A 27,674-nucleotide genomic window follows, 5' to 3' on the forward strand; every position below is an offset into this window, starting at 1 on the left:
TTAAGTATGTAAAATGCAAACAGGTGTAAAATTAAAATGGTTAACTTTTAATAAGCTAAATACATAATACACAATATTAGAAAAACTGCACACAACAGAATTCAGAAATGATTAAACAACAGAAGAGCCATGCATTAAGCCTGCATGTTAAAGTTATTGTGATTGTTTTGATATGCATGTGTTGTCAGCATGTCGAATAACGTGACAGAGAAAATAATTCGAGTTGATATGTTCACATTACAGGGGTAGTACACAAAATGTCAGTAGTTACAAAGTCAAGAAATGACAGGTCAGTGAAATAGAGTACAAACAAATATGTCAAAGGGTAGTTACAAAGTACAAACACATATGTCAAAGGGTAGTTACAAAGTACAATGAAATATGTCAAAGGGTAGTTACAAAGTACAATGAAATATGTCAAAGGGTAGTTACAAAGTACAAACAAATATGTCAAAGGGTAGTTACAAAGTACAAACAGAAACGTCAAAGGACGGATTCAAAGACATACTGTGCCACAGGGTTTCGGTATGATTCGGTGTATCGATGGTGTCTATTCAGCTCCAGTGAATCTTTCAAGGGGTGTGCCACAGGGTTTCGGTCGGATTGTGTCACTTGCCCGTAAGCACGATCATATCACCCCGATCTTGAGGCCTCTACACCGGCTCCATGTGCATCACAGGAAGGTACCAAACAAAGGGCACCGAGAACAATGCGGTGCCTGGCGACAGTATACTTGGGATGAAAGCAAGACATTTCAATGGCGAGATCGACATATTTAGCATGCTTTTCCTGAATCTTGCCAATAATGTTGCTGTCGAATGGGACAGAAATTTCAATAACATAAATTAAATAATTAATGTATCCAAGTTAAATCTGAACATAATGTAGCTCTCAACGTGACGATTGATGGGGTATTATCATGTCAAAGCAGCTTAAGTCTAACTGCTTCTCAACCCTTCACATTTAAAACCGCTAATCTAATACTGTCTACTTGTCAAAGTGGATACAAAACTTAATAACATACACGTTCACACATAGTTTACTATGTGTAACAAACAGGAGAATTACGAAATGAGCTGCCCCATGGCACACAAAACATAGGCTCGAAAATAGACATACACATAAGAGCAACTGCTGATAGTACAAGATGAATTGATGAGATGAAGCAACGAACCAATGATTTATAAGCTCACCTGTAGCTGGGACCTCCTCGTTTGTACCTGAAAACAAAGAGTACAAGGCGGAGTGTAGATGTGGTGCAATTGCTACTGAACGAAAGTGCGAGTTTTACGCCCAGTTGAAAATGTTTCGGAGGATAACCAAAACGTACTATTCTCACCGTTCATGTCTTATATTTCTTTTCAAATGGGCTGATATTTCTGCTGGCGGAATCAATTGCATGATTTAGTTCCATCTAGAAACTATGTTGAGTCAACACCAAAGGTCAATCATAATTAAAACTACACCCCATTGAAGAGTGGGCTCGACACCTTCGTTTCGACTTCAAATCTACAAAGAACTGGTTCTAAAAATAGTTTTTTGGTTTAAGTACAAAGTAATACGGCAATACAGTGTAGAGTGGCAATGCAACAACACTAGAAGTTTTCAAACTATTAAAACAGTGGTGACAAATTCAGTGATAATGATATTCACCTGGCACCATCAAATGCCAAGCTTCCAAATGGCCTATGATGGTTACTAAGGGTGAAATGATTATCTTCAGTCAACGTTGGTTGTGGCGCAATGAGAGATGACAGAAGCACGTGGTCGTCTTGAAACCTTTCAAATTGCTCTATGTTATGCCAGGTTAATCTTTGCTGTAGCTACAAAAGCAACTATATAGCAACTTGCTCATCACTACTTACACAACACAGCACTACATTCATCACAACAGGTTGTCGTGAACTTCTTCTGAATGCAATCTGAAACAATGTAACACAATTATACCTGGTTTGATTTAACGAGTTACGCTGCAATATGACAATATAATGGTGACATACAAAATAACGGATGGAAAATGATCCACTGGTGACATGCAGCTACCATTCAGTGATTGATAATGATACCTGATTACCTGATTTTGTTGTATTTGAAAACAATGTGTACCAGTGTAAATGATATGGAGCTTAGGCTACTATTATCATGGGGACAATGCACAACTATTGTTCACGTCATATGTTTTTTGAAATTGTAAATATTACAGATTAACCACACATATCAGTATAACACGTCACAACATACTATACACATTCCTTATTTATTAAAGAGAGAAAATGCACCACAATGCATCCCTTGCCATAGAACCATTAACATCAAGCACAGTTTGCTTGAATGTGTTGACTTTCACACAATACAACCTTCTTATGACTATCTTATGTGAACTTTTCAGAAATCTTTCTGACGTCTTGCTTTTAGCGTGTTGAACAACAAGCAAACTATAGGGCAAAATACAGGTTTTTATCTCATATTGTTTACCCTTAAATGTGATATTTGACTGACATTAGTGATTTACGATATTGCTTTTATTGTGTATACATGTAGTTTACTGTGAATGATCTGTTTTGATCTTGATTTCCCATTACGTCATAGAACACTTTATATTCATCACATCAGTTGAAAACTGCTCATAAATATGGATGCAGTGTATGCTGTCAAAGTGGATGAAATAGTTAGATAGGGCATGATTAGAATACTTTTTGGATTGTGTCACCAGTGACAGTATCGCATTCTAGGTGTACTATGAAACCCGCCAACTCCGGTACCTGTCTAATCCGGCACGTTGTTTTCAATGTGCTGTAAATACACACTGAAACACAGATCTGTGCTGTAAATACAAATCCAACATCAGGCAATGGCAGACCTTTCTAACAGGTCGATACGTCTAGCAGCCGCTGATGGTAAAACATAAATTGATGAGATGAGGCAACAACTAAGTGATTTATTGTCTCACCTGTATCTGAGCCATTCCTATCTGAACTTTGTGGTGAATGTGGTGCTAACGCAACTGATCGAAAACGCGGTTTTACGCCCAATGAATTTGTTTAATTCTTAATTTATAGATTCGACGAAATCAGTAAATCCGCCATCGCTTCAACAAATACTCCTTATACCAAAAGACAGACAGACAGAATAATTTATTAAAGTCTCACCTGATGTAAACGTACAGATATACACACATAATATACATAAAATGAGCTACCATTTAAGGGTTATGAAAGACCATTACATAGATGTGACATATATGATAAAAGTAAGAATATAGAATTAGCCGTATAAAAGATGCTCTCTTTGTTGAAGCATATATAGCAGGTTTTGGCTGTAAAATAAACGTTCTTTCAAAAGTGATGTAATTTTACTTTTTCGTTATGACATAAATCTAAGAAGTTGGGATGGCTGAAACACATATGGCCATATAATATTTCATTTAAGTCATCGTACCGCGGACAATCCAACCGCACATGACGTTCATTCTCAGTGTTCATCATCATCATCATATATACATTTGTATAACGCCGATATCCAGCTCCGCTCAGCTGCTCAAAGGCGCTTTGTTTTTCCCTCGTTCACTGGATGTCAATCTCAACGGCACATCGTATTGTCAATCTCAACTCCCCGGGGATCATACAAACTCTTGCAGCCACTAGGCGCACCGAGTGTTATCTAACACAGGCAGTGTTATCTATCAATGCATTGGAAACACGCCTTTTTATTTCCTGTGAAATTTCAATATCTGCCTGTTTCCAACATTAGGGGCGCAGTACCGGATATAAACTTTGAAAGGGCAGATCCATAGGAGCATGGCATACTTACATAGCTTTCGCAGCCATACACACTTTTAAACATTCTATACGTCCATAACGTATTGCTACCCACTCTGCCTTCTTGTTGATACAACGCTTCATACCACTCAGACATATACTTTCCCATACAGGTAACCGGTACCCGCTCACATAAATACATTCTTCACATCACACCCTCTTCCGTATAACGTGATTGTCTGGTTTCATGCGCCGTCTTACGGCGGGTGTAGTGATGTACAGCGTCACACGCTGCTACCAGTAGGACAGGAAGACATGCTGACACTTTTTGCAAACAACGGGTGTCCTGTCTGATGTTGAGCGATCGATTCATATAATTATCGCCCGATCCTCAACATCGGATATCAGATGTTGACGTTTCATAGGTACAATATTTCTTTTGATGTATAAGGTGCACCATAAAACGTATTTTTCTAGTCACAAAATCAGACCTGCTAACTAGTACACGTTTTCATCAATTTCAACAGACATCTGAACCTTTCTTAACTAGGATAGGGGTGAAGTAAACTTTATTTATCAATCGAACATAAGTAGCACACAAAATTGTGTATAGTACGGTGAATACTCCCCCGCCTTTGCTCGTGTTTCTCAGAACCATCGTTCGTCCGATACGTTTCAGGTACAGTCCTACCTAGCCTGTAGCAAACAGGTTACCTTGCATGACCTTATCGGACACCTTGGACAGTAGGCGTATTCGCTGTGGGTGAATTCGTAGACCAGACTGGTTCGTAGACGTGCAAAGCGTTTTCACCAGTTGTGCTCCCTCCCTGCAGATCTGTTTCTTTGTGTATATATGAATCCGAATTTCTGCTTTGGTTGGCAAAATCAACACAAGTTAATTTGGCCAGGAAGTTTACCTTAAGCTTCAGGTAAATCGATGCTTTGATATCGTTCACTAACCATCAAAAAACCAAATTCCCTTCCACTGAATTACTACTCGTGAAGGCCCGGATTAGAATATTGATCTTCAGTAACCCATGCTTGTCGTAAGAGGCGACTAACGGGATCGGGTGGTCAGGTTCGCTGACTTGGTTGACACATCTCATCGGTTCCCAAATGCGTATATCGATGATCATGCTATTGATCACTGGATTGTCTGGTCCAGACTCGAATATTTACAGACCGCCGCCATACAGCTGGAATATAGCTAAGTGCGGCGTAAAACTAAACTCACTCACCCTCTCCACTGATTTACCCACCTGAACTTGAAATCAAGGCGACAACTGAGTCCGCCTCAACTGTTCATATATATATCTTTGCATAAGTTCAGGGTGACAAAAAACTCACACCTGCATATGTTTATAAAGTTAAGGTGATGTTTGTCACAACATATTATGTATATATACTTTTCAACACTTGGCAGTAGTCACTTTTAGCTTGTAAACAAACGAATCTACACCGAAACGTCTCTGTATGCAATAAACAAGAAGTTATTATCCCTAAAATCGTATGCTTTATCATTAATAAGAGGCTTTATTGTGTATTGTTAACTCCGACGAATAAGATCTCGTGGCTGGTTAGAGGTTTGTGAACAGGCGAAAAGTATAGTTTGCAGAAAACGCACTATGGTTTGTGTTCAGCTTCAAGGTTCAATCATATATTGTTGAAACAATCAGTTTCCATCTGAGAACCAAATGTACTTCACATCACACTATATGTTATATTTGAGGAGAAAATGAATTGACAATGCCACACTTACCATTTTTCTGTTGACTGTAAAAGAAATATAAAAACAAGGTGAATACTTGTATGAGAAATTATTACTTGTCATTGCACCATGCTGGCATTAGAAAGATACGAAATGTTTACAATCATTTGTAATACAATCACTTTTATACAAAATCATTGATTTCCCAGAAAATTCTTGAAACCAAATTATTTTATTGTCTACCAAAAAGTAAACATTATTACAAATGTGTTTTGCTCCATCTTATTTTACAGACGTAGCTGACGAAATGTCTTGTCTCTTTACCAAATCCTAGGCACTCCACCCTCCCAACACACAAGATTCGGTTGGAATGGAATACGTTTTTCCCACCAAAAAGCCTGCATAACAGCAAAATATATTTTTGCGTAGGGCTTATATGAACTGGCTAAACAAACATTCAGGAAGATGTTACTAGACGCATTCTCACCGTTTATATATTGCAAATAGTGGCAGGAATATTACCAGCAAACCAGTAATGTGAAAAAATGCTGCCCACAGTCCTGCTGAAGTCTCAGTTGCCTGTCTTGTGTGCCCTTCCTCTGTTTCTGTGTACAGAAAATGAATACAAGACTGATCACATTAACCAATTGTGGCGGTTATTCTTAAAACGATAAGTGTATGTGTTATATATATACATTGATGAGTCCCTATATTTCCTCCTTTAAACGGAACTGTACATCCCTGTTTGTTAACCGGGATACTGACAAGCCTTCCCTGCACGTCAATGTATATCGCCAAGGACCAGCATGTTGTGGGGGTACAGAAAAGCATCTAAAAACAGGACTACTCAATTAACAAAAAGTGATTTGGGTTTCAAATAGTTCTTTGCAGGGCATAACCGTGTCTTCACATTTTATACCTAGTAATGAAACAAATACTATTAGAATCATGTCCATATGATATTGAAGTGGGTGAGTGAGTTAAAACTTAACGTCACATCGGCAATATTGCAGCCATATCGTGACGAGAACAGTTTATAGCAATATTCAAATCAATAAATGTACAACATAAAAACCTGTCATCGAAAGACAGTAAAACTACTAGAATATCACAGCTCTTAATTTATAACTAGTACGCTATCATAAAAATATATCACGCGAGAGTGAGGTGAGGTGAAATTGGGTTTAACGTCGTGCTTGAGAATATTTCGCTCATATGACGACGTGCATGCGTGTGTACGTGTATGTGCGGCTGTTTGTACTAGCCCAGACTAAAGCTGATTTATAGTGCTAGCCCACTGAGATACCATGCCGCAGTGAAGCATGCATACCCCACTCAGACACATTATACTGACTCCGAGCCGACCAGTCCTTGTTGTACCCATTATTGCCGAGCGCCAGACAAGGACCAACAAGTACCATATTTTAACGTCTTTTGGTATGACGCGGTCGGGGATCGAACCCGCGACCTTCCGCTCTCCGGGCGGACGCTCTAACCACTACACCACGGAGGTGGTCTCACGAGAGAGTGTGTGAGTGAGATAATATTTAAAGTTACATCGGCAATGTTTCAGACATTTCGTGACTAAAACTAGTTCTAAATTCACAATACTTACATATAAATTATATATAGGGTTGTATATATTATATTATATAACCCTGTCAACGAAGGGCAGTAAAACCACTAGATTATCACAGATTGAGATAAAACTAGCTAGCATATATCTTTAAAAGTGGAAAATTATTTCTGGACAATACATATCACGAGAGACAATAGTACAATATAGGAACGGGCTATAGATCACCAGCAATTGGAGGTTGATCACCATACTAAGGACATATGATATTGAAAGGAAGTTTAGGAAGGAAAAGGCAGATTTGTATTACATCTGATAATCTGTATGGTCAACCATGCGGTTTGCTTGACAGAGGCGATATGTCACTTTTGAGAAGGGGGCACACATATTTCTCATGTTCAGCTACATTTACATATGTTGAATTCATACCTTCACAAAACGTTCCACTTTTGCCAGCTTTGCATCCAGATGTGCATGCTCCATCTTTGTGATTGCAGATGTTGTTCATACAGTTCTTGCTGCACTGTTTGTTGCACGTGTCATCATACCAGCCTGGAATACATCCTTCATGACAGCGTCCACTGGTCTTGTCACAGTAAACAACGTCTTCAGCAACATATACCCTGCAGTGTGCAGGACAGTTTGTGTCACATTCGTCTCCGTATGTTCCCGGTGGACAGTCTGCGCCACATCCATCAGTCAGAACTGCAACATGTTGTAAACAAAAATGTAGCCAGGAAACGTCATACACACGATCATTAAATTCCCTTATTTACCTTTCAAGAACTGATGTAGTTATAATTACATTTGAAAAGTACGTGGTATGTGTGACTGTTTAACAGAGATAATTTGAACTCACTCAGTACAGTCGATAGCAGGCATAGTATCAGCATTTCGAAGAGACGTACTGCTCTTTCATCTTCCATCTGCAATGAGATATTGCACGGATTACAAAGGACGACGTGACATTTTTTCGGGTTCGCAATAGGTTGTGTTGACACTATCGATTCGTCTATAATAGTTCCAAAGGTGTTTATATGTGCATCTTAGTGACGATGTATATTGATAATGTCGCATTCTTGCGTCGATCAATGGGATTTTCGATTAATCTACACATGCGCCGAAATGGTTATACACCATTCAAAGTGCAGTGTCCTCTGTAAGTTAAGAATAATTCCACAACTCAAAATAGCAAAGGCTGGTAGTTTAGGGAAAGAGTTTTCTAAATAATATTCTGAAAAAAGATATATAGGGTTCCATGCCTCATTTTCTTTTGTTCCAAGCAGAACGCAAGAACCACTGGTCAGACGCCTTTAAAAACACCATCAAGTAGGTGCCCCTGGCCTTGAAGGCAGTGTGTCAAGGAAAATATCAAGGCTCTTGGCTCAAGGACTACGATAATTGGCAACCGTGAAGAGCCACCTCCTCGTGGTGGGTGCTGGGTAACGCTAAGCGTCCTTCAACACCCCGTTGTGGACCCGGGGGTATATTTGGTCCACCAACCCGTTTGCCTTGGGTTGCGCCCCTGTGTCGGTGGAGGAAGGGAGTCTGGTGGTTGAGGGCATAGGAGCCACGAACAGCGTTCCTATTGCCCAACACACCACTTCGGACCTAACTTCACCTACACGGGTGGTAGAATGGGCCCGAATCCATCATTCGGCTGGTCATGTCGGCCCCTGTGCATTACTTGTACTTGCACAAATTAGTATTTGAAATATATGTCGGACTTTAGGTCTCGGCTCTATTAATTTATAAAACATCACTTGATTTCGAAACATGTCTTATTCAATTTGCCTAGAGTCTAAATGCTCAGAAGGCGATGGCTCATGGGCCAATCTGGTAGGATCTATCTTTTAAAGATATTATCCTGCTTGAATATACCCTTCTAGTATCCTTTATGCCGTCTGCTGGAGGCCCACATACATGAGGCATCGTCCTTGTTGACACTCCATGGTGGGTGGGGAGCTAGGAGGGTGAATAATGTATATATCTACCATGGCACCCCCACTTAAAAAACGATCACACGAATCTGAAGATTCGTTTTCTTCTGAGGATGAGGCTCCTGCAATCCTCACAAACCCGGATAACTGGCCTCGTTTCTTAGTTGTGTCAGCACCGGATGGTGGAGCTCTTAAGCTGAATCCTTTCACTGTAGCGAAAGGCAACGAGGGTTTGGCAGATGATGTCAAAGAAATATAAAAACTAAGATCTGGTTCACTGCTCATCGAGTGTCGGAAATTGATCCAATCTCAGATTCTGCAATCATCTAAATTTTTGGTGAATGTTCCTGTGGAGGTGTCCCCTCACAGGACATTGAATAACAGCAAAGGTATCGTCCGTGATGTTGGACGTTGCCTTGTAGACATGAATGAACATGAGAATTGCATGCTCAAGGCGTCACTGATGTCAAACGCTTCACTGCAAGAAAGAACAACGAGACCTTCAAAACAAACACATATTTGTTCACGTTTTGTCTGCCTAAACACCCGCAATCACTAAAAGCGGGATACTGCAATTTGAAGGTCGACACATTTATACCAAAAATCCCTTGAGGTGCTATACCTGTCAAAAATATGGTCACGGGTCAAAGTCTTGCCACAATCCGGCTGCATGTCGCAGATGTGCCGGAAAGTGTGAAGACGGTAATCTTTGTGACAAAACTCCTGCCTGTGTCAACTGTTCTGACAACCATCCATCTTCTTCCAAGGATTGTCCTACTTGGAAGCTTCAATCCAAAATTTCACAACTTAAGCATCAGCATAACATACCGTTTTCAGAGGCAAAGAAAATTGTTGTTTCACAAGAACAATCAGGTCCAACTTATTCAAACGCAGTTACTGCATCTCTTAAGGCATCCAAGCCAAAACATATTCCTTGTAATTCTGTAGGTTGCCAGACAGACTACACATGGGCAAGGACTTCTGCTCCAACCTCTGCTCAAACCATAGACTCATCTAAAAGTATACTTCAATCGACGACATCACCTGAGATAGATACATCTCAGAAACGTTCAACTAACCCCGAAACAACCATCAAACCAGCTGCAAAACACAAGTCAAAACAGAACAGTGAAACTTTCAAACAGAATCAAAGTGGAAGTACCCCAAAAAGGGGCGAATAACCAAATCCCAGTTTTTAATAAGTTTGGATCCCTTGATGACATGGATGTGTCCGATCAAAGCCAGGGTAGGACTCATAGCTTGTCGCCATCAAGGAAGGTGAGGGGTAGATCTCCTGTTTATCCTCCGAAAAAATAATGTCCTCGACTATAATACAATGGAATTGTAGAGGACTTCGGAATAATTTAAATGATTTACAAATATTAATCCAAGATCTGAAACGTCAGCTCTCTCCATACAAGAAACATATCTGAAACATACTGATAATTTTGACTTACGTCAGTTCAGTGTATGTCACTGTGTTTCTCCCTCGGGTGTCAGAGCTATAGGTGGATCATCAATCTTGGTGAGGCAAAATGTTATCCATAGCACAGTTACACTCACAACTATTCTCCAAGCCGTTGCAGTGCGACTAACGTTGCACGTTGCATTCACTGTGTTCTTACATACCGCCGTCATCAACTGTTCAACTAACCGATCTGCAAGCTCTTTATGATCCATTACCTAAACCTTGTATAATCATGGCTGATTTAAACGGCCACAACTGGGGTGGCACTAATACAAACACCAACTGTAAATTACTGGAGGATTTTATTTCAAACAATGTTTTATGCATTTATAATGACGGTTCAAATACGTATGTTCATCCTGGCACAGGAACATATACAGCTCTTGATTTGTCAGTTACTGACTCCAACCTATTGAGCGAATTTGAATGGTCAGCCCACGACGACCTCTGTGGAAGTGACCATTTCCCAACATTACTAAAACCTGTGAATCCATCTGATGTTCCTCAATCATCAAGATGGAATTTTTAAAAGGCTAACTGGCCTTTATATGAAACTCTCTCTCGTGACAAACTTAAACCTGAACTTTTTTAATGATATTCCTGATGCCATAAAATGTTTTTCAGTTAGATAATATAGCTGACGAGTGTATCCCAAAGTCCTCTGCAATTCCTCATGTACGAAAATGACCTATGAATGCAAACAAGCTAGGAAGGCACAAAGAACGCCGAGCACTATCGCCATCCTATGGTCCACAATTTTGACTAATTTAAAATTTTAAATGCCAAAGCACGACGTACTTTCAAGCAAAGTAAACGCCAATATTGGGCAAAACTATGTATCAAAAATAAATTCGCGCACACCAATATTAAAGGTGTGGAATATAATCCAGAGAAATCAAGGGTAAGGGCTCTAAATCTAGCATTAACCATCTAAAAGATGGGAATCAATTATTGACTAATAAATCAGATATTGCAAATAACTTGGTGAGACGTTGGCCAGATATTCTTCCCCGTCTAATTATGTACCTGAGTTCCAAAATTATCAAAAACAGCAAGAAAAGAAAGGTATTAATTTCAATTCAGATAATGGGGAAGATTACAACGCAACATTTTCGATACACGAGCTTCATACCGCACTTGACCAGGCTCACGATACTGCTTCAGGAGCTGATAACATACGTTATCAACTCCTGAAACACTTACCAGAATCATGTTTAGAGACGCTCTTACGTGTTTTTTGATGACATTTGGACATCTGGAAACTTTCCTTCGTCGTGGAGGGATGCTGTAATTGTTCCCATCCCAAAACCTGGACGTGATCATACGGATCCTTCCAATTATAGGCCAATTTTACTAACTAGCTGTGTTTGAAAGACCATGGAACGCATGATAAATAATCACCTCATTTGGTACTTGGAAACAAATAACCTAATTACAAATATACAATGCGATTTCTGTAAAAACAGAAGTACCATTGACCATTTAGTGCGTTTAGAATCTTTTGTTAAGAATGCCATAGTAAACAAACAAGATGCAGTGTCGATCTTTTTCGATCTAAAAAAAGCATACGACACAACATGACATGACTTTGGATTACGAGGCCGTCTGCCTCAATTTCAAGTCCGAGTGGGTTCAACCCTGTCCGACCATAATAATCAGGACCAGGGTGTCGCACCAGGTAGTATATTGTCACATTATTCAGTATCAAAATTAATAGTTTATCAAAAGTTTTAAATGATTCAGTTGATGGATCATTATTTGTGGATGATTTTAATTTTTCTTGTCGTGGCAAAAACATGCATACCATTGAAAGGCAACTATAAGTGTTGTTTTCAAAACGGCTTTAAAGTTTCTAAATCAAAAACTAATTGCATACATTTCTGCCTTAAATATAAACCAGATAAAGACCCCGAAATGGTTTAAATGGCACTCCCATCAAATTTGTAAAGGAGGGCAAGATCGTTGGCCTAATCTTCGACTCTCATTTAACTTTCCTTCCACATATCAAATCCCTTAAACCGAAATGCCCAAAGGCACTTGACGTGTTGAAAGTCGTTTCCAATTCTAAGTGGGGAGGGGATCAAGCTACCCTCCTACACCTATATCGATCACTGGTCCGATCGAAACTTGATTATGGCTCAATCGTTTATGGTGGAGCCTGCAAAAGCAACCTAAAACTACTTGTTTGGTCCACCACCAAGGCCTAAGACTTTGTCTTGGCTCTTTTCGAACCTCTCCTATTGATAGTCTCTATGTTGAAGCTGATGAGCCATCCCTTAACCAACGTCGTATTAAATTATCTTTACAGTATATAACAAAATTCTATTCTAACGAGTCTCATCCTGCATTTAACTGTGTTTTCAGTCCTCTTTATGAGGATTTATACAACAAAAAACCTTCTCTTGTTCCGCCTCTTGGGCACAGAATTAAACAACTCATTTCTGCTGCCGGCATTGAGCTCGAATATATAGCTCCTTCCCGTCTTCTTTCCTCGCCACCTTGGCAACTGGTGAGGCCTGAAGTTGACCTAACTCTGACAAAGTTTAAGGAATCTGAAACTAATGAATTACAATATAAATAATTTAATCAGTTGAAAACTAAATATAATACATTTAACCATATTGGATTGAAAACAGTAGAAATGCATTATTTGATCAGAAAGACATGAAACATCATATATCTCCGTCAGTGTTGACACAATAGCGGTCAACCAGGGTACAAGAAGGGTAGATCTATCTTGGGGCGGTGGGGCAGCCTAGTAGTTAAAGCGTTGGCTCGTCACGCCGAAGACCCGGTTTCGAATCCCCACATGGGTACAATGTGTGAAGCCCATTTTTGGTGTCCCACGCCGTGATGTTGCTGGAATATTGCTAAAAGCAGCGTAAAACCAAACGCAGTCAGTTAGTCAGTCGATCTATCTTGCCGTTTGGACGCCATCTTGGCATTAGAGTTATTTTGTAAATGTTGCCATAGTAGGTAATACTGAAAACACGTTTTAAAACCTGTTTGTGTTGATTGTACTCGTCGGATAGCTGGGGTCCTGCTGATTCCAGAACACTAACTGTTCTGATTATAGGGATACAGCATGTTACGTTGTGAGTGAATGAGTGAGTGAGTTTAAATTTAACGTCACATCGTCAATATTTCAGCCATGTAGTGAAGAGAAATGTTGTACATACACAATGAAAATAAGTAGTGAAATATCAAGTTATCGACGGATTGTTTGTGAAGTGAAGTGAAATTGGGTTTAACGTCGTGCTTGACAAGTGTTCAGACTGATAGTAGTACAACTATCCACGATTAACTCTGATGTGGTGTCGGGCAGCAAACCAAATGTGAAGAAAATGCTCGCAGACCCCTCCCACATATCATGGCCTGTAAACAAAGCCAACCTGATACCACAATCTGATAGTATTACAGGCCATTTTATGAGCCCAAGACATCATACTAACTGAAAATACTGTCAAACAAAATCAGTACTGTGGAGACTACGATTTCAAATGTTTCACCTGCCTCCTCCTGGACTAATAGCGCTAGCCCACTGAGATACCATGCCGCATTGAAGCATGAATACCCCACTCAGACACATTATATTGACTCCGAGCCGACGAGTCCATTAATGCCGAGCGCCAGGCAGGGTCCAACAAATACCATGTTTTAACGTCTTTTGGTATGACGTGGTCGGGGATCGAACCCGCGACCTTCCGCTCTACGGGCGGACGCTCTATCAACTACACCACGGAGGCGGTCCGACGGAGTGTAAAATAACTAGAGCATCACAAAAAGACTTAAAACTAGCTAGCAGGTATCTTTAAAAGCAGAAAACTACTTTAGACAATACGATGTAAAAATGGGCTATTGATCTCAAACAACTAAAGGTAGATCACCATACTAGGGACCATGGGGACTTACAATGCTTTGCTACCTGCATGGGCCCTAGCTGGATTTACACCATCCCTTCAGCTGCTGGCGATTGTAGGCAAATTTAGCCACAATTTAAATGACAAAAATACTACGAGTAAAAAGGTGGAAAAATAAATTTTACTTCGAAAGTTTTGGGACTTACGTATCCTCTCAGTGGGCCATTAATTTTACGGTATTTCAGCCTCCGTTGAGGATACCGCCACTAACAATCTAGGCTTCTAATTTAATACCAATGATAAAATATATATTTCTATACAAAACATATCCATCAAAATTTATCAGTTAGTTCAATTTCTTTGAAAAATTCAATAATTAAATGATAATTGATACTGCTAAAAAGAACATGTATTTTCTTACGAACTTTTTCAAGAGTACATTAGCCGGCCACTTCAGATTTCGCGTGTCAAGAACGTGTTCTTGGTTGTGTATTGAAATCTATTCACGATTTTAGCACCCAAACACACTTCATTGACCTGATTTCGATATAGTTTTGGATGTGCATGCAGATAATGATTTCCAATGTATAATCCAACCCTAGTAATACTATGGTGAGAAAAGGAAAACATAATTCCTGGAAGCCAATGTATCACATTGCTTACAATCGTTCTTATCACTAACGGTTCTGTATAAAGCATACCCAAAGATGGCGATATCTATCTTCGCAGTAATCTGAGCAGTTTTTGTTATGTGGTGCACGTAAAACAATTGACGCTCTATTCCTGAGAGTTTAACCAACGGATTATTGTCATTTATAGGTATTTTCCCCACGGCACCAAATGGTAGTTTTAGATCCAAGAATATGAACTTTGAAATAACTTGGATCCAATTCAGATCACATAACTCGTGTTCTCACATACCTACACTGGCCTACAATTTGATAATCAACATATTGTTGTACTGTCATAGTCAACTTGTTCCCATCATGGTATGGCTGCATTATTGCCGATGTAAATCCTTAACTCACTCACTCACTGAAATACTTCCAGGCTCCGACTTATGTATGAGGGCACAATGTTACCCCTATCGTCTCAGGCGGTTCGCTTTTATCAATTAAAGTAACTACTCATTTCAAGTTTAACAAGATCTATCATGATCTAAGATTACTGATGATGGAACTGTTTCGCCACTCATACAAATGCGCCTACACACGTCCGTACAGAAGGTGCTAAGTCTTTGGATTAAGTGGTCATTGGTTAACTGAGGTTTGATGTTTTCATGTCAAAATGCAACTCTCCCCCGGTACACATTTCGCGAAACTTAACTAATGGGAATTGTGCATATTTTGTCACATTATCGCAATGGCTTCATAAAGCCCTGGATATCTGCTGTCATATTGGGATCAAACTTGTTTCCTTTTCATCAATAATATATTTCCCCCGAATAACATTTCATGATACTTAACTCATTGAAATTGTCCTATATTTGTCACATTAGCCCTGAATACCTGCTGTAATTGTTTCAATTTCATCAATAATCTTGTTCAGACGTATAATTATGGAGTGAGAACAGTTTTGATTTCAAGGCAATTTCAATGTTTGTGAAATACCTTAAGTTCACAGGATTCATTTGGGGTTGGCTGGTTGGCAGGCTGTTGTTTCAGCTGTATTCCAGCTGTATCATAGCGGTCTGTAAATAATCGAGTCTGGACCAGACAATCCAGTGACCAACATCATGAGCAACGATCTACACAATCGAGATATCTCAACCAAGACAGTGAGTCTGACCGCCTGATCCTGTTAGTCGCCTCACCGTCTACCTACCTTTAAGACAAAACCTGCATCAAATATTTAAATACTCAGTGATCTCTCTAAGCTAATGGATTTGTCAGTATGCTCAAACGAACACCTTCTAATAATTGGTGAGTTCAACATCCATGTAGGCAGACCTGAGGACATATACTTGTTGTACACTTTAGGTCTACAATCGTGTGTATTTCAAGCAATTCATAAATGCGGCCATACACTCGACCTTGGTAGCAATAAAACCTCCAGTGATATCGTGTCGTCTCTGAAAGTGGAAGACCACGCTGTATCAGATCCCATCGATGTGTTTTGTGATCAAGTCAGGCCTAAACTAGACACATAGGAAGACCATCGGTACAACATCCTTTAACGAAGACATCTTTGAAAACAGTGTCTTCAACCACTTAACAAATCTTGACCTATCATGTACACAGTTACAAAATTCTAACCACAGTTCATTATTGAGTAGAGCACACATCAAGTCTAAACCCTATAATAAGACTTTAACAGACGTACTTGACAAGCATGCCTCCACTTAAAAGCAAACATTATAGATGCTGCAGAGAGAGTAAATAGCTGAAAAAGATGGTCATTTTGGGCGGTTTTTTATATATATTTTTTATGACACACTTAGACTCTTGTTCAAACACCTGTGTGACCTAATTATGAAGATATGTGTGACCTCATTACACAGGCCACTGACCCTCATTACACTGGTGAACAACGGTCCAGAAACGAAGACCTCATTACACAATGTGTGACATCACACCACATTAGTTCTAGTAAAATCTTTCCTTCGGCAGCATTTGGAGAAACAACAAAACACAATAGAACGTGTATTGTGCAGTAGTGCATAAATTAGCTGTGACAACACAAATCTGTAGACATTTCTATCACAAATATATGATTCCTATATACAAAAATACTGATTGTCAGCTACTTCACGGTCAGTGAATTTCTATAGATGGTTGAACGGGTATTGGGATTTGTACAGCAATGTAGTTAATATATATATATTAAGTGTGACATTTCTTACACAAAGGTACATCGTTCTATATATAAAGGTGTCACATTACTTACACACGTACATCGTACTGTATATACAAGTGTCACGTTACTTACACACACGTTCATCGTACTGTGTATACAAGTGTCACATTACTTACACACACGTTCATCGTACTGTGTATACAAGTGTCACATTACTTACACACACGTTCATCGTACTGTGTATACAAGTGTCACATTACTTACACACACGTTCATCGTACTGTGTATACAAGTGTCACATTACTTACACTGTCACACATCGTACTGTATATACTATATGCAAGTGTCACGTTACTAACGCACGGTCAACCGAAGCACGCCATGTTACTTACTCATACATTCATCATAGAGTTATGCGTTACTTACACACGTTGATTATACGGTACATTCAAACGCCACGTGTAATGATACACTCACATAGCATAAACCATGCCTCGTTACTTTAACATATTACTGTAGTATGTTCTTAGATGTTACTTATATCATATACTTAACGTGTGGGGTGGCATATCTGTGTTAGGGGCAACACCCTCTGTGTATTTGAAGGGAATATGAACAGTGAGCGGTACACAGATATTCTCGAGGGACATTTATTTCCATCTACTCACGTGTTCTATGGAAATGTTTGGTTTTTCCAGCAGGACAACGACCCAAAACATCGTTCAAAGCATTCACAGGACTGGTTTCGGACCCACAATATGACATTATTTGATTGGCCAAGCTATAGCCCTGACCTAAATCCAATAGAAAATGTTTAGGGACTTATGAAGGAAAGTGTCATTAAGAAACATCTGACAAATATTGCTGAAATGAAAGAAGAGTTGGTCCGATATTGGGACAGCATGGACCGAGACTTTCTAACTTCTTTGATCAGTAGTATGCCCCGCCGCATTGAAGCCTGCATTGCTGCCCATGGTGACTTGACAAAATACTAACTGTTCACCTGTCTTTGAATCAGGAGTTATGTTCTGCTAATATTCACATTAATACCTGAGTAAGTAAAATTACAATCTTTAAATTCTCAATAATTTCTGGTTGTACTGTATGTTCAGGGTAAGGTTAATGTTCATCCTTTCTAGAATCTGCTTCACTAAGTTAGGTTTCCTACAGGAGGCTGGCCGTGACACGATCGTGGTGAATGATCTTCCAAAGACTCGATAGCACTTTCTGATGAATGTGGTTGCAGCTGGTTTAGATCGCGTGCAGGTGTGAGGAGACATTTTGGTACAGACAGCTACTGGCAACTCAGAGCTGATGAAGGGGGAGGGCCAAGCAATGAGGAAGAGAGAGTTGTTGATGTTTCAGTCTTCTCTGTACCAACGTATTGTCCTGGCAAAAGTCTGATAGCTCACGGGACATGTTATTGACTACATGATGGTTAGAGTCACAATGATGGCAAACCTATCTACTAGTTGCTTTAATCTAAACATTCGTCTTCCGTTTCTTCATGTGACTCTGGGAGGAAATGACTTTTACGGCTTTAGATGCCTCTTTTATACCTTGCTCCCGCTTTTCTTAAACCTTAGCCTGTTAGACCACTTGCTGGGTGGGGGTAACAAAGTCAATTTTAGGTTCTTTGCATCAACAAAAAATATCCTTATTCTTCTTTTCTTAAGTCATTCCAGATCATACAGTTCCAGAATTCTATCTACAGAGAACATACATGTTCTTTTACGACCTCTTATAACAGAATAATTGGGTTCAACTTGACCATTGGTTTGTAACATATAATATCAAGTCCATTTTAACGTGATGAAAACCAGGATGTTTGAGATCATAATACATTTGCTGGAGATACACTTACCACGGAATGGCTACCTAAACCTGGGTTGTTAAGACGGGTGTATTTAAACCAAAACTTCTGAGCTTTATCCAACAACCAGGCATTTTGGATGGCATCATCTCCATGATCAAACGAATGCTACAATAGACATGTAACTGGCGAAAGGACTCTTCCAAGTACCATCTGTAGTCCATAAGGGGTGAACTAATCTTCGTAACACCGCTAGATAGTTATTTCTATCATTTTAAAAATTTTCCTCAGGAAATGATGTCGTTCAAATCAAGTCATTGGTAATCTTCCCTTTAATATTCTATTGATGATAATATTGATGGCAAGAATCTGTTCTCTGATCATTTCTAAGTTGTCTTGTCGAATCTCCTCAATGACTGATACATTCACATGAACCTTCAAAACTCGTAATGTTTCAACACGTACCTAGCCATAATCCTAGACAACAAATTCTTACTCCTATTGTGGTAGGAATCTCAATGAGATTAGTATTTGAGCAAACCTATATTTATACATGAACAAAAGACTATACACAGACAACCAATGCAAATATACTCTCAATATTCACAAATAAAAATATGTCTGTATTTTATATCACTCACTTAACTACAAATGTAAATCCACATGATTACCCCAGTGGACAACATCTTTAAGAAGTATTCCCACCAGGCCAAATACACACAATCCGGAGACCATTTTTCATGTTCGACTCAGGGGTCATTATCTACTTCCCAATTCTTGAGAACGAGACCACATTGAAACTATTTGTAAGCGTCCCCTCTGATTAAGTACACAAATCCTGCCTGGGCCATTTAACTAGGAGTCTATTCTATCTGTACAGGCCAAGACTGAAAAGAATTTAACGGTTCTCGTTTGAGTTGTAATCAGATGAGGGTTACTGTCCATAGACAGGTCTTGGTGTCCACATACATCAGCTTCCAAGTCCAAATGACAACGAAGACCCTGTACCTCTGGCTTGTCGGTAGGATCAGGAGGGTCACGACACAACAATTGCATACCTTGTATCTCTCTGCATGCCTCCAAAGTTTTGCAGAAGAGAGTGTAAGCTTGGGGGCCACGTTTAGGCAAGATAGACAACGCAGTCACAAGAGGTGTGAGGTTTTCGGATAATTTCAGCCTTCATAAAGCACGTTAGGACTTTAAACTGGGCCAGTTTATCGACCACTTCTTCTACACGTTCTGTAGCTTTCACTAGTCAAAAGTGATTCTTCCTGAGAATATCACGATGAACTGCTTCCATTTTCTGTTTTCAAGGTAAACAAGCAGCAGAACCAGTAGAGCCAAGAGCTGAGAAAGATTTTCAAACACTGTTTTGGGACCTTATATTTACCCACCTGAGTCCAGAAATAGTAATTTGAGTCATAGTCTGAATATATCCTGTTACTATTCTAAAAATAGACTCTAACACGAGACCAGGTGTTGATGAGGTCATAAAAACAAAATTGCCGTCTTGTCGTGCTATTTACCCCTGGTTACAACATATATCCATAGAATTCTCCTCATTGATCATCACACCAGCTTCTAAATGCTGCTCAAAGAAGTCACAGCGAGATGTTGGTACATGTGGAAGAAAGTAGTTCTTCTTTTAATATGCTTAATATTTTAACACGGGCCTGTAAAGGGTGATGTTATTAACGAACGTGTGCCTTGGTGCAATTTAACTGCGGAGTTTAACACACCACTTCACATAACACTTGCCACAATTTGGGTCACATTCTTACAAACACAATCTTAAACTAAATACTCACAGTGTTAAAGGAAACTCTATCCTCGCTACGTTCTGCAATCACTCCAGTCCACAATCAACCTAACCACCCATATGAAAACTAGCGTGTGTATTGTAGTGCAGGCCTGGCACGATCTGAGAGGAAAACTTGTCAGTAGGGTATTTTCAATCGGTTTCAATACACAACTATACATGTCACTGGGGTCACCTAATCTGCATTTACATTGTGCTGTTATGTCACGGTGCAATACGTTGTGCAACAATGTGTCGACTGTTTGCTCAATGTGATATTCAGTGAGGAGAAAGTGGTGTTATATTTAGACATAGCAACTCCGCTAATCCGATAATGTGAAGCGTGATCCAGAAAGCTTATCATGGAAATGTCTTGACTTTTTCTTGGGTATATAAGGGGAGTCAGATATTGCCTTCCCATCGAATTACATCACATGCAACGAGATGACCAGCAGTATAAGTGAAGTTTTGTTGTGATTTGTATTGATCTGTGAACGTAGTCAATTCTAAAATGCAATTGTTAACAACATCACATCACAATACATTTAGACGCAATAGCTGACCCTGTGTGCTGTCTCGGTGAAGTTACAGAGTACCTCTTGCAGTAAGGATGCATATGAGACTTTAACAGTTCTTAATAATATTTCCACTTTAGTAATAGATTTACGTTGCTGAAATGATAACGCATCAAGGGTTACAACAGATGTAATTTTGAACGCAAAGTCAAGACTCCCAGTTCGTAGCAAGGACATATGTGAAAGTTTGACTAATACTGACAGAAATAGATGGGGTTTACATTAGTTTAAAAAATTATACGAGTGGGGGTTAATACCCCACGTTATGAATTATAAATACTAGAAATCAATTTTGTTCTATTTTGTAACACTTTGTTGGACAATGCAGGTGCTAAATCCATTCACTCTGTTTTGAACTAAGCTTCAGTGGATACCTGTACCATCCATAACTGTCTCATCACTAAGCGTCACAGTGAAGTGAAGTGAAAAGGGTTGCTGTCAAAATTATTGTTTTTGTCCATCTGCGTACTTCCGCTGCATGCCTGTGTCTGTTAGGCTGCAAGGGCATAAGGACAACGTGAACGTTTTACCATGGTTGTGAAAGGACAACAAACCTAGGCACAAGATATTAAAATATGTATTTCTGAATAAAGCAAAATAGGTCTGGTTACATTAATTCCGTTAAAACACGTCAAAATAAGATTTCATTATATTGTCTTGCAGATGAGTGATATTGAAAATATATTATTGCAAGTATTTCAGCTGCATTTACATTTGAGAAAGAACATATGTGACAGTGAATTATGGCAAATTAACAGGTGAATCGTTTCAGGTATAAAAGCAAACTTCAAGAGACATTGAACATTTCAATCCAAAACAGAAACAAAATAACAAAGGCCTAGTTTCTAAACACGAGCAAACAAAAATTGAAAATGCGTTGTGATAATTTTACAAGCTCATGCACTTAACACAAAACTCAGCTTACTTCTTGCACTAAGTCATAAAATCTCCAACTATTTACAGATCAGATAGGCATCAAGTAATGCGTCAAGTTCACTCCTAAATCCACCATGAAGAAATATTCGTTCGGGTTCTCAATGGGTCAAACTATCACCGACAAAACCTCTTTCACAACTCGCATAAACTATGTGTTGTCTGACTTTATCATTAGCCTGTGTCCACGAATCACTATCAAATACTGCGATATGGCTGAAATATTGCCGATGTGACGTTAAATGTTAACTCACTCACTCACTATCAAATACTGATGATAGGAGGTGTTTACGTGAAGGTGATCCCACCATTATAACCATTACAAAGGTACTCGTTCTCCTCAGCATCGCTTTTGTCACTGATGATGCCTGTATAAAGGTAAAGTTTGTGGACATCTTTGAAACAGGTACTATCCACAACCACACTGTAACCTACAGGCTATATACTATAAATCGACCTTGCACCCCCTTGAAAGTGGTAGTGAATGAGATTTCCTTCGATGTTACTGTTCACCGGACATCCGTTTCTCAGCTGGTGTTATATATTTCACATGAGTTGTCTGGTCACCGACACAGTTATCCCTCTCTAGGTGTGTGTACGACTGGTTGTCTTCTGAAGAACCATCTGAAGATACGTCACTGTGTGTTCCACTGCCGTCAGCTTCCTTAAGCAGTTCTGCCAACGGAGGAGTAACGTCATTCGATTCAGGCTCAGTGGAGTCACATTCTTGGTCCACATCTTCATCGCAAATTTCGTAATATCTATTTGACGGAGGTTGATACTCTACTGTGTAGATGTCTGCTTCATTGTTCCTGTAGATTAATTGAACAAGTTGTTGTAATTAGTTTCAAAATACCTAACAATATGAAAACATACTGGGTAAATAGTTGTACGGAACACTGGTGTTCATCATTCTGTACTGTCATACGTGATAATCCGATTCGGAATTCTTCTACTACTTTGCAACTCATGCTTGTCGTAAGAGGCAGATAACGAAGAGATATTGATTGGCTTGCAGACGTGGTTGATGCATGGCATCGCATTCCTACTGCGTAGCTCAGTGCTCATGACATCAACCACTAGATTATCTTCTCCAATCTGATTAATTGCAAACTGCCCTTATATAGCTGAGATATTCTTGAGTGTTACGTAACAAAAATTACATTGTTATTGTGTGCTTTATGCATCGGAGTTAGTTCTGTGTCCATTCTATGATATTATGAGAGACAGCCAACGCAAGTCTGCAAATCGATTCATGCCATCTTAGATCAGTTGACAAAGTGTTGCCTCTCAAGCAAATTTTCTCCAACTACATTGCCGTGTAAAAAGCAAACGGCATGAACGTAAAAGTAGAAATATCAATAATGTTATGAGCCGGGATAAGACACTTGCTCCACTCACCTTCTCTTTGACCAGTATCTTACAAAACACACAGCACACAGGATGCCAGTGAGAAACATCACTGCTGACAGGCCTATTGTCATGTACTTGATGTCGAGCTTCGGTTGAACACCTACAGAATAACAAAACATCAACATATGGCTTGTCATGTCCAGGGAATAGTGAGTGAGTGAGTGAGTTAAATTTTACGCCGCACTCAGCAATATTCCAGCTATATGGCGGCGGTCTGTAAATAATCGAGTCTGGATAGGACAATCCAGTGATCAACAGCATGAGCATCGAACTGCGCAATTGGGAACCGATGACATGTGTCAACCAAGTCAGCGAGCCTGACCTCCCGATCCTGTTAGTCGCCTCTTACGACAAGCGTGGGTTACTTAAGGCCAATTCTAACCCGGACCTTCACGCGGTGTCCTGGGAATAACAGACGTTACCACACAACATCAGTCAAAGTATGTGACGTTAAATTTTAACTCACTCACTCACTCAGTCAAAGTAAAAAGTCCATATTTAACACCACACAAGAACATATGTATTGCAATATATCACACGTACGAAAGCAGCGTTGTATTTTCTGAAACACTCTTGTTTGACGTATGCATGATTATGGACGAATAACTTCTTTGATTTCATTATATTATGTATAAAACATTTTTAGCAAGAAAACCTGATTAAAATGATTCTCTGATTATATTAAAGAGTATTATTACATGCTCACGCGGAAGACATACAAGGTAAGCATCTGTAAGACATCATTGTGGGCAGGTAGTTTAACATCTGCAGTCAGTATTATTTCATATTCATATGCAGCCGGATTGTTGTTTTCATAATAAAGAATTGTTTTCAGTAATTATGTGCTTAAATGTCTTACCTGAACATGTTCTGAGTTTAAGGCAGACCTCCAAAGGACAGTCTTTAGTACAGCTAGATGTGCATGTCTGGTCGGTATCATTACATCCTCTGACGCAGGTTCCATGTGTCCGACCACATACACCGTCAAGACAGACGTCACAGGAGATGTTACAAAATGTACCATAATATCCATTGATGCAACCTTTCACACAAGATCCGTTGTTCGGGTGACAAACATCATGGATGCAGTTTTCAAAGCAGGAGCAGTCAGTCCCAGCATACCCTGGTGCACAACCAGCTGCACACGACCCTGACTCAGTGCAGGACATATTTGCACACTTCCGGCTACATCGAGAGGAGCAGTTCTCACCATACCAACCATCATTACAACCATGGATACAGTCTCCAGTGTTGTTGTCACACTTGGGGATGCAATTGATGGATGTATTTTGGTCACACTCCAAGACAGAAACTGCAGTTTTGTTGGGCCCAGGACGACAGTTTTCACTGCACACCTTATCACACCAATGACCATAGAAGCCAGGTTTACAACCTCCGTCACATCCAGACAGACAAGATCCTGCACACTTCTCACATGACATCTCACAGTTCAGACCCCGGTATGGATCATGACAAACGTTACACACATCCCTGTAGACCTGTTACATGACTTACATCTCTCAGAGCAGTCCTTACAGTCAAGGCCATAGTAGGAGTCGACACATCCAGAAACACAGGATGTAGAACTGAGCCTGCAGTATCCTCCATCACATCCACCTTCACACACCGTACACTGCGTCCCAGGCTTGTGACATGGTATTGTGCAGCTTGTACCTCTGAAGCCTGGAACACATCCCTCCGTGCAATTTTCGACGCCCATCTCTGTGAGTTCACACACCTGATTTTACATCCGCTGTTGCACACTGACGTGCACTTCCTACCATAGTATCCAACCTCGCATGGTGCCGAGCAGTCTCCATTACTGTCACAGTCGGGGCAGTGCTGGTCATTGCCGCATGGTTTTGCTGAAAACAAAGAATAATACAATCAGTATTTAGATAGGTACGAGGCAAAAGATGAAGCGTAACATTGACACGATCAAGGTAGGACTGATGCGTTATGTTTGTATCCAGTGACTTGTTATAGGATGTATATTTCATGATACATAGAAAACTTCGTAATACATACACTCATATATTCTGTGAAAAGTGAATGAGGAAATTGCGTTGGTTAATAAGTAGTTCGTTAAACGTAAGTTAATTGCAGACATCCTGTGGACTCAATGGACAAATCACCAGGCATAAGACAGGAGAAATTACAATTACACAATATAGAATACAACTAGAATAACGACATCACACTCAAAACACACGTGGTGCCTTTTACTCAGTCAAATAATACTTCCTTCTAGTTGGTATTTCAAGTCGATATTTGCTCTTTCGGAAACAGTTGAACTACAACTAATATACTGAAGAAACAACAAAACATAGTAAACTTGCCTCGTGTAATCAGTACAGTGAGTGCTAAACACGGAATCGCCAAAGACGTCAGGAAGTATCTGAAATAGAAAACAAGGTATGCCCGTATTCCATATATGATCATAACAAACATATTTTGGTATTTAAACCTTCTACATTAAACCTACTCACTGGTGACGAGAGAGGAACATCTCCAGTGTGTGTGTATCCAGCTGACTGATGTAGCCTAATGTGTGACCACCAGTCGCGGGATCAGAGTTATATTGCCGGTTAACTGTAATCTTCCGTTTAAGGGGGAAGTATAAATTAACCATCCAAAGCATAATGCACGAAAGCTAATGAAAACAGTTTTACAATACCGTTTGCTTTTACACTAAAACATCAATATTATTCGACTTTGTTGTAGCAGGTTCAAAATGGACATCCGTGGCACACTCATTATTTGCCTCCATTATCATTACAGGTTGTAGTTACCTTATTTGTACTGGGAGATGTTATATACTAAGCAGCAAAAGAAACGTCAGTTTGGAATTTTCCTTTGCAGAAACGGATAACTGTAAACTCATTTAATGTTTTGACTGTGTTTTTTTAAACAACATCTCCAACTTTACCTGTGCAAAGACATTTCTTCCCAAACTCCGAATGGAACCCAAGAAATGGTCTCAAAAACACAACCTGTTCTCGGAGATGGTACTGTGTTCTCCATGTTTTTCATGCAACTCATGCTGCACGTACTGTTCACGAAGACCTATAAAAACACCTCCAAAACTTGTTGAAACATTCACATTACGACGTCAGCAGCGTGCCGCGACTGAGTTCTGATTAACCAGGCGCTAAGAAGGCTTGAAGCTGGACACACTGCACAAGCTTTTGCCAATCACTTCCTCAACGTTCAGACCATCTACAGGCTGCAGTAACGTTTCCGGGCCACCAACACCACAGATGATCGCCCTCGTCTTGGCAGACCAAGGGTGACCACAAGACGACAAGACCACCATGCTGTGCGACAGCATGTACAGAATCCTTTCAAGCAGGCATCCGAAACAGCACGCCAGACAGTGGAAACACACGGAAGACCAATCAGTACTGATACAGTACGCCGACGTCTTAACAGCGGGAACCTCCATTGCCGTAAACCTTACTGTGGACCTATCCTCACCCCTCGTCATCGGTGTGAACACCTATAGTTTGCCCTACAACACCAAAACTGGCGATACAGGCAATGGTGAACTGTTCTGTTCACAAATGAGAGTTGGTACTGCGTATCAACTGCAGATGGCAGAACAAAAATATGGCGACGACGTGGCCAGCGTTACTCAGACCAATGTGTTATGGACTCATGGGGAGGCGCAAGCATCATGGTATGGGATGGAATAGGCCCGAACGAGACAGTGGGTCTTGTGGTGTTCCAGAACCTTGGTCCAGGGAGAGGCGGCGGCATCACAGCGGTGCGCTACATCGACCAAGCTCTCAGACCACATGCCATACCACATTTCGCACGTCACCGGAACAACATTTTCCAGCTTAATAACGCCCGAGCCCATACTGCCAGAGCTACACGGGACTTCCTTCAGCAGAACGGTGTCAATATTATGCAGTGGCCAGCCCTTAGTCCTGATTTAAACCCAATTGAACATCTTTGGGATGAAATTCAGAGGAGACTGAATAATGATTCTTAGTAAAGTACAGATTCTAGTACTTTTGGGTTGAGTCCCATC

The 27,674-nt window shown here is 40.0% G+C and overlaps 2 protein-coding genes across 2 annotated transcripts; both read right to left on the minus strand.

The window, feature by feature from the left end:
- Positions 1-653: 653 nt before the first annotated feature.
- LOC124255671 (multiple epidermal growth factor-like domains protein 10) lies at positions 654-20,999 on the minus strand. The gene is made up of 8 exons (XM_046689570.1): positions 20,728-20,999; positions 7,902-7,968; positions 7,472-7,747; positions 5,954-6,071; positions 5,518-5,531; positions 1,866-1,922; positions 1,194-1,220; positions 654-718 (listed from the first exon to the last, which is right to left on the minus strand). The coding sequence occupies exons 2-8, from the start codon at positions 7,966-7,968 to the stop codon at positions 654-656; spliced, it is 624 nt and encodes a 207-aa protein (XP_046545526.1). The 5' UTR covers positions 20,728-20,999.
- Positions 21,000-22,123: 1,124 nt separating this feature from the next.
- LOC124255618 (platelet endothelial aggregation receptor 1-like) lies at positions 22,124-25,119 on the minus strand. The gene is made up of 3 exons (XM_046689519.1): positions 24,498-25,119; positions 23,627-23,738; positions 22,124-23,037 (listed from the first exon to the last, which is right to left on the minus strand). The coding sequence occupies exons 1-3, from the start codon at positions 25,078-25,080 to the stop codon at positions 22,728-22,730; spliced, it is 1,005 nt and encodes a 334-aa protein (XP_046545475.1). The 5' UTR covers positions 25,081-25,119; the 3' UTR covers positions 22,124-22,727.
- Between the last annotated feature and the right edge of the window lie 2,555 nt (positions 25,120-27,674).

The sequence above is a fragment of the Haliotis rubra genome, unplaced genomic scaffold (assembly GCF_003918875.1).
Source record: "Haliotis rubra isolate DU_JTF1 unplaced genomic scaffold, ASM391887v1 Scf1156, whole genome shotgun sequence".
NCBI classification, from domain to species: domain Eukaryota; kingdom Metazoa; phylum Mollusca; class Gastropoda; order Lepetellida; family Haliotidae; genus Haliotis; species Haliotis rubra.

Bases quoted from the DNA above. Each gene is read 5' to 3' on its own strand.
- LOC124255671 (XM_046689570.1), bottom strand. From the start codon at position 7,968: ATGGAAGATGAAAGAGCAGTACGTCTCTTCGAAATGCTGATACTATGC. The intron at 6,072-7,471 runs GTATGAATTCAA...TTCTGTACACAG, and splicing joins AAGTGGAACGTTTTGTGAAG to AAACAGAGGAAGGGCACACA. The intron at 1,221-1,865 runs GTAAGTAGTGAT...CTTTGTTTTCAG, and splicing joins TGAATGTAGTGCTGTGTTGT to GTACAAACGAGGAGGTCCCA.
- LOC124255618 (XM_046689519.1), bottom strand. From the start codon at position 25,080: ATGTCATGTGAGAAGTGTGCAGGATCTTGTCTGTCTGGATGTGACGGA. The intron at 23,739-24,497 runs GTAAGACATTTA...GTTATTCTGTAG, and splicing joins TAAACTCAGAACATGTTCAG to GTGTTCAACCGAAGCTCGAC. The intron at 23,038-23,626 runs GTGAGTGGAGCA...ATTAATCTACAG, and splicing joins AGATACTGGTCAAAGAGAAG to GAACAATGAAGCAGACATCT.